Source organism: Hyperolius riggenbachi, chromosome 3 (genome assembly GCF_040937935.1).
Source record: "Hyperolius riggenbachi isolate aHypRig1 chromosome 3, aHypRig1.pri, whole genome shotgun sequence".
Taxonomy (NCBI): domain Eukaryota; kingdom Metazoa; phylum Chordata; class Amphibia; order Anura; family Hyperoliidae; genus Hyperolius; species Hyperolius riggenbachi.
In genome coordinates, this window is record NC_090648.1 from 385,913,875 (window position 1) to 385,933,398 (window position 19,524).

The 19,524-nt window shown below is 46.5% G+C and overlaps 1 protein-coding gene across 3 annotated transcripts in view; it reads left to right on the forward strand.

Moving 5' to 3' along the window:
• The window catches only part of LCP2 (lymphocyte cytosolic protein 2), a 537,761-nt gene that overhangs the window by 253,114 nt on the left and 265,123 nt on the right, over nt 1-19,524 (forward strand). For all 3 annotated transcript variants that reach the window (XM_068277396.1, XM_068277395.1, XM_068277394.1), the window contains exon 6: nt 19,286-19,326. In XM_068277396.1, coding sequence (XP_068133497.1) covers nt 19,286-19,326 — 41 coding nt within the window. The remainder of the gene's footprint in view (nt 1-19,285; nt 19,327-19,524) is intronic.

Below are 19,524 nucleotides of genomic sequence, written 5' to 3' on the forward strand. Positions count from 1 at the left end.
GCTTCAAGGTTGAGCAGATAGATGCGGCGTATGCTACGACGCGGGTTGGCTAGTTGTTTATATTACTTGTATTGTGTATTCGCTGAATTCTACTGTACTGTAGTCTGTGTATAGGGACACCGTCAGTCAGCGTCAGCTAGGGTCTTTGTGTGCGCACTGCGCACCATCTCGTTAGCGCTACACCGATCTCTGCTGTAGAGTACACCTGTCCGTCACCTCACACACCCACCACCAGTCCCACCCCATTAAAGTACCCCACTTGTCCCACCCGCCTTTACATACATAACTTTTTTTTTCATTTGTATAATATTAAAAATATACGATGTCTGGCACTGGCAGCCGCGGTTTGGGCAGGGGTAGCAAGGGCATCGGCAAGAGAGGAGGTCGTGGCAGCCACGCCACCACCACCACCATGCGCAGTTCTGCGTCTGCACCAGTGGCTATTCCGCCATTAGCCACTGGCCGTGGACGCCTTGGCCGCCCAACAGCTGGGAGTCACGCTACAGAGACACAGCAGCAGAAGCAGCGTGTGGCGCAGATGTTCCTCCCACCGCCAGGTCGTAGCCGTCCTATTGAGGAGAAGGACGCAGACTCTGAGGTGGAACTGATGGTGGATGAGCAGGCCACCATTAGCTCTGGAACTGAGTCCTCCACCCCCGCCACCACTCCTGTTCGCAAGAGCAGCAGCAGCCACCCAGCACTGCCTGGGGAGGAGGAGTGCAGTTCTCCAGCCCCAGCGGGCAACACCAGCACCCTGTCACTCAGCACTTTCTTATCCCCAAGCACAGCGGGGCTATGGAGTGCTGTTGTTGCAGAATTGGCAATGGAGGAGGAAGAAATGCTGATGGGCACCATGGGTGTCCGCAGAAAATTTTCCGGGGGGGGGCAAAACGTGGGGAGCAAAAAGCGGGGCTGCGCGCGTAGCAAATCTGGGTTGCGCGCGTAGCACGCCAAAAAATGGAGCTACGTCATGCGGCGCGGTGTGGTCATGAAACAGAATGTGGGTGTGGTCGTGGGTGGAGACAAGTTTACATGAACTAAGCAATGGTGGGACATTAGATTAGGACAGTGGTGGCGAACCTTTTGGAGGTCGAGTGTCCAAACTGCAAAGTCACTTTACTATCACAAAGTGCCAACAGCAATTTAAACTAAATACAAACATTTTAACTCATACATGAACATTATGGAAAATTAAGTTGAAAATAAACTGTGAAGATAAACAATTTCATCCATCGTACTCCTGAAAAAATTATTCATTTTTTTTTAGAACCTCCCAGTTTCATTTTCTGTTTTAAAAAGCGGAAAAAGTAGGTTTAATGCTATTGTCTCATATGATGATGATTCAGCCTTTTCCATAGTTAGCAATCATGTGACCCCCAACAAGACAAATTCAGCAATCATGAGCCCCCCCCATCCAGACAAATTCAGCAATCATGAGGCCCCCAACATGACCAACTCAGCAATCATGAGGCCCCCAACAAGACAAATTCAGCAATCATGAGGCCCCCAACAAGACAAATTCAGCAATCATGAGGCCCCCAACAAGACAAATTCAGCAATCTTGAGGCCCCCAACAAATCATGAGGCCCCCAACAAGACAAAGTCAGTAACCATGAGGCCCGCAACAAGACAAATTCAGCAGTCATGAGGCACATAAATAGACAGCTTTTCACATAAATAGGCAGAATGCCCCCTTAATATGTAGACACCTCTCACCTGGCAGCAGTTCCCCAAAATATACTCAATCTGACAGCAGTGGTTCTCCAAAAATAGGTAGCCCCAGGTCTATAGGTGTCCCCAGAATAGGTGGCCAGTGGTATAGATGTCCCCAGAACTGGTAGCCAGGGGTATTATTATTATTATTATTATTTATTAGATTTATATAGCGCCAACATATTACGCAGCGCTGTACAATAAATAGGATTACAGACAATGATAACAGGGTTGACAGAACAATACAGGTAACAGACCATAGATACAACAATACAGGTAATAGCAATAAGATACACAACACAATGCAGATAATTGTACAATGCCAGATCATAAACTGGAATGGTAGTGGTAAAAAATTACCAATTCCAAATTCTGGGTAAAGTGCACACAGTCAAGTATGATACACAAGGGGAGAGGGCCCTGCCAAATGCTTACAATCTAGAGGGTAGAGATGTCCCCAGAACAGGTATCCAGGGGTATATGTGCCCAGTATATGTAGGCGGGTGTATATGTGCCCAGTATATGTAGGCAGGGGTATATGTCCCCAGTATTTGTAGGCAGGGGTATATGTCCCAGTATATGTAGGCAGGGGTATATGTCCCAGTATATGTAGCCAGGGGGATATGTCCCAGTATATGTAGCCAGGGGGATATGTCCCAGTATATGTAGGCAGGGGGTATATGTCCCAGTATATGTAGGCAGGGGGTATATGTCCCAGTATATGTAGCCAGGGGGATATGTCCCAGTATATGTAGCCAGGGGGATATGTCCCAGTATATGTAGGCAGGGGTATATGTCCCAGTATATATAGGCAGGGGTATATGTCCCAGTATATGTAGCCAGGGGGATATGTCCCAGTATATGTAGCCAGGGGGATATGTCCCAGTATATGTAGGCAGGGGGTATATGTCCCAGTATATGTAGGCAGGGAGTATATGTCCCAGTATATGTAGGCAGGGGGTATATGTCCCAGTATATGTAGCCAGGGGGATATGTCCCAGTATATGTAGGCAGGGATATATGTCCCCAGAAAAAGTAGCCAGGGGGATATGTCCCAGTATATGTAGGCAGGGGTATATGTCCCAGTATATGTAGGCAGGGGTATATGTCCCAGTATATGTAGGCAGGGGGTATATGTCCCAGTATATGTAGCCAGGGGGATATGTCCCAGTATATGTAGGCAGGGGTATATGTCCCAGTATATGTAGGCAGGGGGTATATGTCCCAGTATATGTAGGCAGGAGTATATGTCCCAGTATATGTAGCCAGGGGGATATGTCCCAGTATATGTAGCCAGGGGTATATGTCCCCAGAAAAAGTGGCCATGTGTGCCCCAGCAGGAGGGGAGCAGCGCAGAGAAGAGGGAGAGCTATGGGCACTCACCTTAGGGGGCTCTCCCTCCCTGTCCCTGTGTGCATCGGCTGGGCAGCGGGCGTAACTTACCTCCTCTCGTCGCACGCAGGCAGGGAAACACTTTCATGAGCATGAGGAGTTCATGAAGTAGAAGGAAGCTGGCAGTGGCAGTGGCAGACCCGCCACCACTGCAAAGCCGTCGGCAGCAGCCACCCGCCCTCCTCCACCTCCTCCAGCAGCACCAGCAGGAGTGCGTCAGAGACGCACTGCTCCTCCTCCCTCTGCAACTCCTGCCGTCGACACTGAGGCCTGTTCTGGCAGCCAGTCCTCAGTGGCCTCCTCTGCTCCCTCCAGTGATTCCCGTGCCAGCAAAAGGCGTTGCCAGACCCTGCTCAGCGACACCTTCCAGGGGGTGGTCAGGGTTCTGCCTCCCAGCAGCCGTCGCGTGCGTCAGCTGAACGGCTTGCTGGCACGGGCCATGTTCTCCCAACTCCTGCCTTATTCCCTTGTGCAGGAGGGGAGCAACATGCGTGCGCTCCTGATGTGTGCAGCCCCCGATTGACCAATCCCCAGCCGACATTTTTTTGCATGCACGGCCATCCCTGCACTTCACCACTCTGTGATGGTCAATGTCGGGAGAGGGCTGGATCACGCGGTGGGTCAACGGGTCCACGTCACCATGGACTCGTGGAGCAGCCGGTTTGGGACAGGCCGCTATCTGTCCTTCACCGCGCATTGGGTCAGCTTGGTGGAAGGGGGTGAGGAGGGGATAGCAGCATCGGGCACTGTCAGAGCAGCAGCAGCAGCAGCAACAACGCAGTGGGTGGTGCCACCATGCAGGGTCAGCGGAATTGCAGCAGGTTCCTCTGATCCGCTTCCATCCTCCGGCACACCAGCCCAAACCCCCCGCCTCAGCAGCAGCGTGAAGCCCCGCCACTGCCAAGCGCTGCTGGAATTGGTCAGCCTGGGGAAGACCAAACTGACGGCGAACCATGTCCTGGCCAAACTCCGAGAGCAGGAGAGGAAATGGCTGACCTCCAGAGGCCTCAGAGTCGGAGAGGTGGTGTCCGACAATGGGGCAAACCTGGTTGCTGCAATCAGCAGGGGAGACCTGACCCACATCCCCTGCCTGGCGCACGTCCTGAACCTGGTAGTCCAAAAGTTCCTGCGGACCTACCAGGGGATGGACCGACTCCTTGAGGCGGCAAGGAAGGTTGTGCGTCATTTCCGCCACTCGGCTGCAGCCGTAGCGAGCCTGGAAGAGGTGCAGAAGGAGCTGCACCTGCCACAGCACCGGCTCATGATCGATGTTCCAACTCGCTGGAACTCCACCCTGGCGATGTTGGAGCGTCTGGTTGAACAGAGGCAGGCTGTCAGCCAGTACGTTGTACGAGCAACAGTTGCAACTGGGCGTGCCGCCACCAACCTCCCGTCCATCATCTCCACGGAGGGCTGGGGGCACATGCAGCAGGTGTGCTCAGTGCTGGCACCCTTCCTGCAGGCCACCAACATGGTAAGCAGGGACCATGCAATGGTGTGCGAGTGGGTCCCCTTGGTGTGTGTGCTGGACAGGGCCCTGTATGCACTGCTGGAAGAGGGAGTGGCAGCCTTGGACCAGCAGGAGCTGCAGGCAGCTTCACAGGCCACCTCTGAGGAGGATGGCTTGGAGTTGGTGGAGGTCCCTGACCTTGCTGCTGATGAGGGGTAGCAGCAGAGCACAGCTGGAGTGGTGCGGGGGTGGAGAGAGGATGAGGTGGAGCAGGCAGAGGATGAGGAGGACAGCACTGTCGGCTCTGGGGCTGCCGATGATGTGCCAGCAAACGTGGCCAGACTATTCCCAATGGCAGCGCACATGCTGAGTCGCCTGCGCAAAGACCCAATGGTCATCCAGATGAAGCAGAGGGAGGACATCTGGATCTGCATGATTCTGGACTCACGTCTGAAGGGGAAGCTCAGCCAGTTCCTGCCTGCAGGAGGAGACCGTGCGCAACAAATGAGGGATTTGCAGCTGTCCCTTGTTGAGCGCTTGGAGGAAGCCTTCCCTCAGCCATCCACCCCCACTGTCCAGGCAGCACAGAGGCAGCAGCAGGTGCCTGCATCTACCAGCAGCAAGCGCACGCGCACCACAGACCTGCTGTCTCTGACCAACGAGCTCTGCATGAGTGTAGAGCTGCCAGGGACTAGAGAGGTGCCTGCAGCAGCATCCTTCTTCAGTCACAGACAGCGCTTGACCCGCATGGTGGCTGACTACATGAGGTCCTTCAGCGGGCTTGACAGCATTGCCCCTGTTGATCCCATGGAGTATTAGGTCAAGCACCTGCCGATCTGGAGCGAACTTGCGCAGTACGCCCTGGAAGTGCTCTCCTGCCCCCTTCCAGCGTACTGTCAGAGCGTTGCTTCAGTGCAGCCGGTGGAGTCGTCACTGAGAAGCGATATCGTCTGTCTCACAAGTCTGTGGACAGACTGACGTTTCTCAAAATGAAAGAGGCTTGGGTGGAAGGCAAATTCCTGGCCCCAGTTGTCGGCGAGAGGGGGGCATGAAGTGGCACACACACATTACACCTGCTGCTGCTGCTGTATTTCCTCCTGCTGTCTGTGTCTCCACTGCCAGGGAACACATTACAAGGTGCTGCTGCCCATGCGCCACCAGCTATTTACGCTCAAAAATAGCTGCATTTCTGAAAAAAAATGTAATAATTTTGTGTTATTTTAGAGGTGTCCGTGTTGAAAACTGTGCTGTTCCAATTGTGTATTGGACACAATGTGGGCTTCACGACCGCTGTCTGGAACCTCATAGTGTTTATTTACGGCCCTGGTACCACCGCTAGGAACCAGGGCCTATTATGTCTCGCTGCCTGGCCTTCTGCTGCCTGCTGCCAGTCTGCCACACACTCATCCTCCTCACGCTGCCTGCTGCTGTATTTCCTCCTGCTGTCTGTCTCCACTGCCAGGGAACACATTACAAGGTGCTGCCTCCCATGCGCCACCAGCTATTTACGCTCAAAAATAGCTGCATTTCTGAAAAAAAATGTAATAATTTTGTGTTATTATTTTAGAGGTGTCTGGGTTGAAAACTGTGCTGTCCCAATTGTGTATTGGACACAATGTGGGCTTCACGACCGCTGTCTGGAACCTCATGGTGTTCATTTACGGCCCTGGTACCACCTCTAGGAACCAGGGTCTATTATGTCTCGCTGCCTGCCCTCCTGCCTGCTGCCAGTCTGCCACACACTCATCCTCCTCATGCTGCCTGCTTCTGTATTTCCTCCTGCTGTCTGTATGTTTCCACTGCCAGGGAACACATTAAAAGGTGCTGCTGCCCATGCACCACCAGCTATTTACGCTCAAAAATAGCTGCATTTCTGAAATTTTTTTTTAATAATTTTGTGTTATTATTTTAGAGGTGTCCGGGTTGAAAACTGTGCTGTCCCAATTGTGTATTGGACACAATGTGGGCTTTACGACCGCTGTCTGGAACCTCATGGTGTTCATTTACGGCCCTGGTACCACCGCTAGGAACCAGGGCCTATTATGTCTTGCTGCCTGCCCTCCTGCTGCCTGCTGCCAGTCTGCCACACACTCATCCTCCTCACGCTGCCTGCTGCTGTATTTCCTCCTGCTGTCTGTATGTTTCCACTGCCAGGGAACACATTAAAAGGTGCTGCTGCCCATGCACCACCAGCTATTTACGCTCAAAAATAGCTGCATTTCTGAAAAAAAAATGTAATAATTTTGTGTTATTTTTTTAGAGGTGTCCGTGTTGAAAACTGTGCTGTCCCAATTGTGTATTGGACACAATGTGGGCTTCACGACCGCTGTCTGGAACCTCATGGTGTTCATTTATGGCTCTGGTACCACCGCTAGGAACCAGGGCCTATTATGTCTCGCTGCCTGCCCTCCTGCTGCCTGCTGCCAGTCTGCCACACACTCATCCTCCTCACGCTGCCTGCTGCTGTATTTCCTCCTGCTGTCTGTGTCTCCACTGCCAGGGAACACATTACAAGGTGCTGCTGCCCATGCGCCACCAGGTATGTCTCGCTGCCCGCCTGCCTGCTGCCACTGCCACACACTCATCCTCCTCACGCTGCCTGCTGTTGTATTTCCTCCTGCTGTCTGTGTCTCCACTGCCAGGGAACACATTACAAGGTGCTGCTGCCCATGCGCCACCAGCTATGTCTCGCTGCCCGCCTGCCTGCTGCCACTGCCACACACTCAACCTCCTCACGCTGCCTGCTGCTGTATTTCCTCCTGCTGTCTGTATGTTTCCACTGCCAGGGAACACATTACAAGGTGCTGCTGCCTATGCGCCACCAGCTATTTACGCTCAAAAATAGCTGCATTATTTTGAAAAAAATGTTTTAAATTATTTTAGAGGTGTCCGGGTTGAAAACTGTGCTGTCCCAATTGTGTATTGGACACAATGTGGGCTTCACGACCGCTGTCTGGAACCTCATGGTGTTCATTTACGGCCCTGGTACCACCGCTAGGAACCAGGGCCTCTTATGTTTTGCTGCCTGCCCTCCTGCTGCCTGCTGCCAGTCTGCCACACACTCATCCTCCTCACGCTGCCTGCTGTTCTATTTCCTCCTGCTGTCTGTGTCTCCACTGCCAGGGAACACATTACAAGGTGCTACTTCCCATGCGCCACCAGCTATTTACACTCAAAAATAGCTGCATTATTTTGAAAAAATTTTTTTTTATTATTTTAGAGGTGTCCGGGTTGAAAACTGTGCTGTCCCAATTGTGTATTGGACACAATGTGGGCTTCACGACCGCTGTCTGGAACCTCATGGTGTTCATTTACGGCTCTGGTACCACCGCTAGGAGCCAGGGCCTATTATGTCTTGCTGCCTGCCCTTCTGCTGCCTGCTGCCAGTTTGCCACACACTCATCCTCCTCACGCTGCCTGCTGCTGTATTTCCTCCTGCTGTCTGTGTCTCCACTGCCAGGGAACACATTACAAGGTGCTGCTGCCCATGCGCCACCAGCTATGTCTCGCTGCCCGCCTGCCTGCTGCCACTGCCACACACTCATCCTCCTCACGCTGCCTGCTGTTGTATTTCCTCCTGCTGTCTGTGTCTCCACTGCCAGGGAACACATTACAAGGTGCTGCTGCCCATGCGCCATCAGCTATTTATGCTCAAAAATAGCTGCATTATTTTGAAAAAAACATTTTTTTTATTATTTTAGAGGTGTCCGGGTTGAAAACTGTGCTGTCCTAATTGTGCATTGGACACAATTTGGGCTTCACGACCGCTGTCTGGAACCTCATGATGTTCATTTATGGCCCTGGTACCACCGCTAGGAACCAGGGCCTATTATGTCAGCAGTCACATCACACTGCCTGACACACACTACTCCTCCTCCTGTAGCTGCATTGAGCTTCTGCTGTCTGTGTGCTGCTACCACTGCCAGGGAGAACAGAAGAAGAACTATTTTCTGCTGCCACCCACTCTCCTACCAGCTATTACCACACTACAATAGCTGCAACTACTTCCTCCTCCTGCTGATGTCTGTGTTTTACCACCGCCAGGGTACACAGAAAAGGGCGCTGTGGCTTGCAATGTGCCACTACCTATTATGCCATCAACACAAATATAACTATGGTGTTATTAAAATAAAATATTTCCACAAATGAAGTAAAAAAAAATATTACAAAAGAAAGGAAAACCAAGACACATAATATAACGAAGAAGTTTTAAATCAGGATGATACCATTTATTGGCTAACTACAAATGAATAAGAATAAATAAATATAATAAGAATAAATAATATAATGATAGAGAAGAGGAAGAAGAAGAAGATATAGAAGAAGAAGAAGATATAGAAGAAGAAGAAGATATAGAAGAAGAAGAAGAAGATATAGTAGAAGAAGAAGAAGAAATAGAAGAAGAAGAAGATATAGAAGAAGAAGAAGATGTAGAAGAAGAAGAAGAAGATATAGAAGAAGAAGAAGATATAGAAGAAGAAGACGAAGAAGAAGAAGATATAGAAGAAGATACAGAAGAAGAAGAAGAGGATACAGAAGAAGAAGAAGAAGATATAGAAGAAGAAGAAGATATAGAAGAAGAAAAAGATGATTGAAGCATATACAAGAAGTAGAAGATGAAGAAGATTCGAGTAGAAGAAGATATAGAAGAACAAGAAAAAGAAGAAGATATAGAAGAAGAAGAAGATATAGAAGAAGAAGATGAAGACGACGTAAATGAAGACTTCCAACTTACAACCATTTTTGACACACCTTCTCATGCAAACACTTTTCATGACGTTAATTTACTATTTTTGATACCTTTTTTATAACGACTACATCACCACATAATCACTTGATGTTTTTCTTCATAAAAAATGTGGTTTCATGCATCATTGACCTCCAATACAAGTTTTAAACGCTATTTAAGGCCAGCTCGAATATTTTACTCGAATACAGACTCGGATAGTGACGTCGGATATCCGAGGTCGAATCGGATATTCGATTAACTCGAATATCGAACTTCGAGTGAATTCGGATAGTTTACTAGCCGAATTCCACCAAACTCGAATAGGATAATGAGGTATCCGATCAACACTGCCTCAGATTATGACAATTCATATGACATCAGGGTCCAGGAGGGTCCAGTTCCTGAGAAGTTTAATAACTTGGTTGTAGAGTACCCCTTGCCCCCCAAGACTGGTATCAAAAGATTCAGCAAGACACTACAAACCCAATGATACAACTCTCATAATTATCCTAGATGCTAGATTCCATAAAGAGGAAAAAAATCATATAAAGCATTTAGTTACTCTCTGCTTCTTACAGAGTCAGACAGTCTGGCCTCATGCTGAGTTTATCCTGTCTTTTCAAAAGGCAGTAACACTTGCCATTTGCTTGGGGCTGGGGGAAGCTTTCACACCTGGTGTCCCTGGCAGGAAAGGGACTCCTTTGATCAAGTTATTTAACCACACAGGCCTTATCAGACAGCACACTTGGCTTTAATGAAAAGAACTCTGACCCCTATGATTGCAACAGAGACCCCCAGGCTTGATTGCCTGGTATCCACAGACGGACGATTCTGATCTGGCACGTCAACGGCAATCGGTGCAGTAAACCGATTGCGATTGCGTTCGCTTTTTTCATGGCTCTTCCATAACACGTGTGTTTATAGAAAGGAGACAGCTGGGAATACTTATCTGCATGAAGACAGTTTCCACCCTGCAGCCCAAAAATGGGGGATCCCCTATGGGCAAATGGTGAGAATAAGTTCAGTAGAAAAAGACTTTCAAGAGGAGGTGGGGGAAATGAATAACCGATTTAGAAAAAAGGGATACCCAGAGGAGGTTTTAGAAAAGGCAATGAATAGAGCTATGTATCTAGATCGACAAAGTTCATTAAAAAAGAGGAGAAAAGATGATGATGATGATGGAAAAGTGAGATTAATAACAAGATATGGTTCACATTGGCCCCAATGAAGGGAAATATTGAACAACATTATGGGAAGAGACCCAGTACTGGCAAAAATTGTAGGCCCCTATCCAGCAATGACAGCAAGGAGAGCACCAAATTTGAAGGACTCACTGGTCAGAACAGAAATATATTCTAAAACACAGAGTACGGGATTGGAAGGTAGAGACTTTTTGGGCCCACGTCCAGTTGGAATGTATCCATATGGTAAGTGCACCTATTGTAAATTGGTTGACAAAACTAAAACATTCAGTAATGCCAAGGGTGATAGACAGTATGATATTAGAACAGAAATTTAGTGTAGAGTGAACACCGCTGCATCCCACCAAACTCCACAACAGTGCAGGACCTGGTCAGCAAATCCAGAAATCACAGGTGAAAAAGAGAGGGTCCGCACATGTCAATGAAGATTTCCTTTATTGTTGGACATATCCAAAACATCCAGGGCAAACATCAGGTAGCTGACATGTTTCGGACTAACTGTCCTTAATCCTAGCTAACAAGATAATGGCCAACTTGACATATAAGTAGATGTATCAGTACATAGCACCCGCCCATAAGTCCCACCCTTATGGGGAGGAGTCATCTAAATGGTTAAGTGCATGAAAACTCAACACACACACTAATTATATCCTATACAAATGTACAAAAAATAAAACTGCATGAATACAGAATAAAAACAAGAAACAACGTTCTCAAATATCCGCTGAATGACATAAAGTCAGAAATGGAGAAAATCAGACAATGGTAGCCAAATCCCATTTGGCATTTACGCCATGTGGAATTCTAGTGTTCAATTCGAATATCCACATGGCTTCTCTTCGCAACAGTTTTTTGTATAGATCGCCTCCTCTACTAGATGGCCCAACTTTCTCAATCCCACAGAATGAGAAGCTAGTCATGTCTCCTCTGTGAATATCCCGAAAGTGTCCGGCCACATTACTAATGTTTAAAGTTATCCAACCAGCACCCAAATAATGTTCGGGTATCCTTTCTCTCAAAGGCCGGATGGTGCACCCCACATACTGCAGGGAACATACCCTGCAGGTAATGAGATACACAACATTTCTAGAGCCACATGTGGAAAAAGCAAAAAGACAATCGAGAGCCCCCAATAGTGTATTACTGGTAGACAAGTAGCGTATTTGGTAAAAGACGAGATAATACTGACAAGTATGGGTTGCCAGCTTCAGGCAACCACTCTCAATGCGTAATGGGAGATTAGACCTGTCCCCACTCAGGCTAAAAGAAGTCGCTCTCCGTAGAAAAGAAAGGGTAAAACACCCATCCACCAGGTGGATTCCAATGTACAAGAAAAAGAACAGAGGCGCCAGCAGAATAAAAATAGTAACCAATTAAAACCAATTAAAATGTTGGTGACGGGGGTGGACCCGTCTCCCCAACGAAAACACACAACCACTGTATGATATAACAAATTTAATCAAATTTAGTGAGTACTCCAACAAAAAATTGCAACGCGTTTCTCGGGTCTCAAGCCCGCTTTCCCAGGCAAAATGCAACAGGAGCAACTGTAACATAAACACATAAAAATTCATATAATAAAAATTATAGATAAATAATAATAATAATAATAATAGTAATAGTAATAATACTAGTGCTAACAAGAACATGCATAAGATATATAGCACACATTAAAATTCATAAGACCACGGTTATCTGTAATTGTTAATCACAGTAAGAATTCATTAAAGAAGCAAGCCCTGGGTTAATCATATATAAAAAAGGGGGAAAATACATATACATATATATACACACGCATCATAATGACCCAAGAGTGATTACTATAAGTAGTGGGTTGTTACCTGTATACACGGGGCAAACATTACCACATATATACACACACACCCCCACCACCCATTCCTATCCACTCAGCATCCTTATTGGTAATATGGTAAAGGAAGATAATGTGCATGTTAATGATTAGCCCAATGTAAGTGGCCTAGAGCATGTAATGCTACGTCCCCCTAGATGGGTAGAGCCCCGTTCAAAGATGTCCTCATTCCCTAGTCTTCACTATGATAGGAGGACTATAAGTTGTGGGCAGAGGGACCTACCAGCGCAGTGCTGTGAATAGTAAAGAAAGGGACTTACCAGCGCAGCGCTGTGGGTAGTATAGAGAGGGACTTACCAGCGCAGTAGTGTAAGCTAGTGTAGCGTCTCTGCACCGAATGGGCGCCATACCAGCTATTCAAATACCCTCCGTTTGTAGACTGGTAACGGAAGGATTTGTAGGGGTGTGTGGTTTCAACCAGCGGAAGCCGTATTGTGCATCCTCCTATTAGTTCGTAGCGGAGGTGCGTAGGTGCGTTATGTAAGGGCAATGAGTGCCCGGGCACCATCATTGTTGTGGTACATGACGCGCATAGCCGTTCGTCAACAGCGGACGCGCGTCATATATGGGCAATGAACGCCTAGGCGCCATGTTTTCTTTAGCAAGTGGTACGTTTAGTTGTAAAGAGTGTAGTGGAGGTATGGGAGTGGGCAGACCTGACGTAATTGTAAGGGCATGTGTGCCCGCCCGCCATCTCAAATGTGGTCTAGTATAAGCGATGTGGAGATATTCCCATATCTCGGAGCTCGGCTCCAAATTAACCCTTTGTGTTCCATAAGTCACTGGAACCGATCTCCCCGAATTGTGGACATTATCAATGTCAATGTTAGAGGGCTAACCTCTAACACAGTTAATAAACTGTTTAATTTTAAAACTCCGGCCTGTTGAGACAGAGACAGCGATCTTAGTTTTATTATGTACGTGACAATACCTACAAGTAGATATGCCACATTTGTGAGAACCAATAGTTGATAACCACGTTCTGCAGGTGGACCCCGAACTGAAAAAACTTGGGGACAAAAGTTGTCCCAAAGTCGGGGCCCACCTGCTCGAAAACCTGACCCCATCTTTTAAGACTTCTGTGAGACCACTATTTGCCTGCAGAACTGGAAGATATCTAACAATGATGTCAGTGACCTGCTTGTATTCAGACGAATAGGTAATGACGAAGGTCGGTCGAAGGGATTCAGATTGGCGGGGTTCAGAGGAATTAACTAAATCTGTTCTCGGTCTTCTAATTGCCCGAGCTCTACCCCGCCTAATACACCACCCCGGGTACCCTCTCGCCTTAAGACGAGCTTCCACCGTATCGAATTCCTGCTCCAGATTGCGTACATCAGAGCAGTTACGCTTCACCCTCACAAATTCGCCTACTGGTATACCACGTATAGTGTGGGGTCTTACCCCCTCCAAACAGACACAGGCAAAGACTGCGATTCAGACAGTCAACAATTTATTCGGAACTCCAAAAAAAAATGCAACGCGTTTCATGGGCCATACATCCCGCTTCCTCAGGCAAAATACAGTAGGAGTCACAGCATCTGTATTATATCAGCGAGCTTGGTTAGCAACAGAATGGGTAAACTGGTTCTGGTTGTTCTGGTTGTTGCTATTAACCAATCTTGGGCAAATGGTGAAAAATGGGCACAACGGGAGATTTAACCCCCAAGTATTCCATCATCTTGCGGTCAAAAATGCCCATACTTTCATCACAGGACAAAAGACTCAGTAATCTTTGCTGAAAATCTGCAGTGGGGTCGGTCTTCAAGACCATATAAGTATCACCATTTCCCAGCTGTCTCAAAGCCTCATTTTTATACATGTCACTATAGAGATGATGATATTAGAACACTTATCAAGTGTAAAACAGTAGGGGGGGTTTACATGATCTCTTGCCCATGTGGCTTGAAATATGTTGGCAAGACTGGCAGGTTGCTAAAAAAAACGAATAGGGGAACATGTAGCGAATATTAAAGATGCAGAAGAGGATAGTCCATTAGCTACCCATTTTGCGATTTTTCATAATAGTGACCACAGTGTGATGAGATTTAAGGGTATTATTAAACCCAAGCAAAGTTTAAGAGGTGGGGATTATGATAAGATATTACAGTATATCAAGTGGAAAGTAGGTGGATTTATACTCTGGGAACGTTGTACCCAGGAGGTTTGAACACGGACCTAAATTTGGCAGTGTTTTTGCCAGATTGAAATCAATTCTAGATTGAATAGGTCAGTCTTGCCACTTGCATCATTTGGGCCACATTTGCAAATTTTAGCAACTACTTTTGTATTGTGGAAACTTTTTTGTACACTCTTTTTGCATTACATTGCATTTATCTTGCATTTTTGCAATTTCTGCATTTTTGACATTTTTGCAATTTTTGCAACTTTTCATGCTCTTTTTTGCATGCACTTTGTGATTTATAGGTACCCATTCATCCTCTCTGAGCCAATAGATCAACTAGAGGGCTATGAAGGGTTAAGGTATAAATGGAGAGACAAATGTAGATTTGCTAAGCAGCGATGATGTACTGTGGAAACTGCAGTGTGTCTCTACAAAACAAACCAAAGCAACTACCAGTATATGCTGTTCAACCACCTGAAGTTTATTACAAATTATTGATCAATTCACATAGGTCGATCAGAAGTAAAAATAGGACCTATTCAAGCTTATACATATTGCACACACCTATATTGCACAATAATCATTGTAAAGGGATTCCCCTAACATGTCTCCTCAGGAGGTCCGAGATGACTGTGCCCCGAACAGAACACCAATGTTGCAAAATTAACCATGTCAAATCCACACATGGGAAGAGGCAAACCCGGACACTTACAATGCCAAGAGATTAAGCATCTAATATGCCAATTGCTTGTCCGTTTGTCTGCGTCGTCCCATGTGCCGACAATAATGGTGGTCAACAGCAATTTGAATGCACCACCCCATGCCCCCCTATGCCCCCCGCAAATCACAGCACCATGCCCCAACCACAAGCGATACCCCAAAGATTCTGTCATAAGGGGTCGTCACCCCTAAAAAACAAAAATGAAAATGAGAACAAAGTTAATGATATATATGAAAAGATTCCACAAGAGTTCCCAATCAGGACTTCAATTGTATTGAACAAGGTTCAGCATCAATATCATCATCATAGCAGAATATGAAAGATCACTGGCTTTTTTTCCCAAGAGTCTTTTCAACACAATAAGGCTGGTGCACCTAGCCAAGTTGCTATATGTAGATTACAGGAATGGTGCTCCGCTCTGGGCATGGGTGTTTGGTGTTTATGTGCAAATTTATTGAAAGATGCAGGGGACTGTATATATATATCAACGCCACCAGGGGGAGCTATGTGTGCGTGTGTATCCGCTGAATACGTAAATTGTGCCATATGATGTCATCTGGATGAACAGACCTGCGCAGTATGATGTCTGGTGTTTAAAAGAACTACTGGCGGAAGCGACCTCCGGGTCGCATAAAAGGCGATCATGTGATCCAGCGCAGTTGCGCAGTACGTCCTGAGGAAGTCCCTGGGCGGGGCGAAACGCGTCGACGTAGGCCTGCGTCACGCGCTGAGATGTGCCTCTCTGCCCCCCTCTGCCCTCCCGCTGGATCGGGGCGCGGTGCCCGGGACTATGACGTGTATCCCCTAAGATTGGATTCCCGCTTGGACGCGAGGACACAGGCTTAAGGCCCTGAGTGGAATACTCCTGCAGACATACATCACAGACGCTGCGGTTAGCTGGGCCGGCCTAGCAGTCTATGCGGACATTGCATCTCGTATCGATACAGGAGGTGGTAACTATGAGAAAAAGTTTATATGATACCAATATCCACAGAGCTCCATGGAGGAACACTGTATGCATCGACACCTGGATGGTGAGATGCACGGCTTTGCTGAATGAACGATCTCTTTCATCAACATAGGCCTGTAATCTACATATAGCAACTTGGCTAGGTGCACCAGCCTTATTGTGTTGAAAAGACTCTTGGGAAAAAAAGCCAGTGATCTTTCATATTCTGCTATGATGATGATATTGATGCTGAACCTTGTTCAATACAATTGAAGTCCTGATTGGGAACTCTTGTGGAATCTTTTCATATATATCATTAACTTTGTTCTCATTTTCATTTTTGTTTTTTAGGGGTGACGACCCCTTATGACAGAATCTTTGGGGTATCGCTTGTGGTTGGGGCATGGTGCTGTGATTTGCGGGGGGGCATAGGGGGGCATGGGGTGGTGCATTCAAATTGCTGTTGACCACCATTATTGTCGGCACATGGGACGACGCAGACAAACGGACAAGCAATTGGCATATTAGATGCTTAATCTCTTGGCATTGTAAGTGTCCGGGTTTGCCTCTTCCCATGTGTGGATTTGACATGGTTAATTTTGCAACTTTGGTGTTCTGTTCAGGGCACAGTCATCTCGGACCTCCTGAGGAGACATGTTAGGGGAATCCCTTTACAATGATTATTGTGCAATATAGGTGTGTGCAATATGTATAAGCTTGAATAGGTCCTATTTTTACTTCTGATCGACCTATGTGAATTGATCAATAATTTGTAATAAACTTCAGGTGGTTGAACAGCATATACTGGTAGTTGCTTTGGTTTGTTTTGTATGTTCTTTTGACCAGTGCGTGTACCCACCTGTATTGCACACATGAATATGGACACTTATGTGTAGTTGGTTTTTGCAGTGTGTCTCTAGCTTGGTGAATAACAGTGGAGAAATAGAAGTGGTAAAGGACTGTGCTAGGTGTGATATCAATCAGTGTGGACTCATACTGAAAAGCTGCAACGAACCTTTTTTGAAAAACGGGGGTGGTGTCCCCGAATATAGTTAAAAGGCAAGCTGTCTAGTGAGGACTTTTTGAGAATCAACCACTTTTGCAAGTCACTTTATCCCACACTCTGGCCAGAATACTTATCCCTGTGCATGCATGTGTTGTATGGATGTGAGGAGCGCTCAAATTCCTAATCGGCATTGTTTTTAGTGGGGAGGGAGTTGGGAATTGGGTTTTTGATGTGATTTTGATACTTTAATAAAAGTCACACATTGTGAGTATTTGAACCTTGAATTGTTGTTAAATATTGATTTCATTTCTTTTTGTGGTTACCAAATGTATGCACCTGCCTAATTTTGTTTAAACAATTATAGCACACTTTTTGTAAATCCAATAAACTTAATTTCACGTCTCAAATATTACTGTGTGTGTCTACTATATGATATATTTAACGGACATTTTTACAGAAAAATCATGACGATTAACAAGGTTGCCCAAACTTTCACATTCTACTGTATAAACTATGCTCCAATCAGTCAAGTCCGCACCATCAAGTAGTACTTTAGCTCTTTTATTGGTAAAGATTCAGCATAACAAGCATCTTCAGCGACAGCAGCGCTGTTTCGGTCCTCAGACCTTTCTCAAGCTGTATCAAGCGATGTTATCATGATAACATCGCTTGATACAGCTTGAGAAAGGTCTGAGGACCGAAACAGCGCTGCTGTCGCTGAAGATGCTTGTTATGCTGAATCTTTACCAATAAAAGAGCTAAAGTACTACTTGATGGTGCGGACTTGACTGATTGGAGCAGACGGTGGAAGTGTCTGAGTGTGCAGAGGCACTGCAAGTTCCAGCACATCGCCTATTTCCCTCCGTGGGTGCTTGCTACACACTGCTTTACTGTATAAACTATGGACTGCTGCCATATCTTGGTTGATTAATCAACCTGGATTGGATGTATGAATAGGCAGCCATATTCAGTTCGCAATAAAGTTTCAGAGTGATCTTGATTGAAGTAAGTGTCAATGTAATGCAATAGGTTGAGTAAACTCCTGGTGCAGAGAGTGTTGTGATGCTGTAATGACAAGAAGTAATGGAGCGCTCCAATAATATATTACCCTTTTATTCACAATCACAATAATGCAGAAAATATTAAACATACAAGAAGATAATGAAATACAGCTTATATCAATCAGAGGAAACATTCCCACTTAACATCCACCAAGACCATTGGGGATAAGTCATCCAAAACCACCTGAGATGTTGAGCTCCTCTGCTAGCCGACTCAGTGTGGTGTGTGGTGATGGCATCATGTGGCTTGGCACTGCTTCTGTGCCATACTACTCTAGCCAGATGACCCCCTTAATCCCTCCTTTTCCCACCCCCCTTTCAGTATAGGTAGCCAACTTGCCTTCACACCGCAGCAGCCATGAGTGTCACTCATTTCTCCACTCGTCTCTCCAGTGCAGAAGCTTTCTCTTCCTTTCCATCTCCAAAGCTGCCCAAGTCCATAGCCGTCAGTCACAATGCAAACGTGCACAGAGAGCAAGGTGGCTGCTGCACAGGCGGCTAGCAGCAGAGTACCATGGTCATGCACTCGCCTGATCTCACTGCATTGCAGCATTTGCAAGCTTGCACATGCTGCACCAGTTTAGCCTGCTGCTTTGGTACCCTTGCTCCTGTGGTTCCCTAGGCCATGGCCTAGGTGGCCTTTGCCTAAATCTGGCACTGCTCCAGGGTCCATTCTACCATGCATGCAGTAGTCGGAATTTGGCTAATACTACAGCTGATCTCTGGCATATAACCATTGTAAACTCCGACTCATCTGATGCTGGACTGTCCTCCACATTCAACAGGTGAAGTTGGGCTATACTATAGCCAAACTCCAGTGTATAACTATTGCAAACTCACCCACATCCAGTAGCCAGAGTTTGACTATACTATAGCTGAACTCCAGTGCCCAAATTACTTTGTCAGTGCCACCATAGCCGCAATTTACATTGTGGCCCATGGTGAAACCCAAACTACCAGGCAAGCCATTTTTACTGATTTGATTTGAGACCTTGATATCTCACAATGTGATAGACATATGTTATTTGCAGTGCATGTGTAATAAATGATGTTGTTTTCCTTCCCAGGTTCATCAGTAAACTTTGATGGATCAGACTCTGACTCATTTGTAAGTGTATATCTACTGAATACTGAGATTGGGAAAATGTGTATTTTAATTTTTAATTTGTTAAATATGAAATTGCACAAGAATACAATGCATTAGTGCATGAGAATGAACTGTCCATAGAACTGCATGGGCAAGATGACATCTCTGTATTGTAATAGATTGTGTTATCCTAAGGCACAGTCTATAGTACCTTTCTGG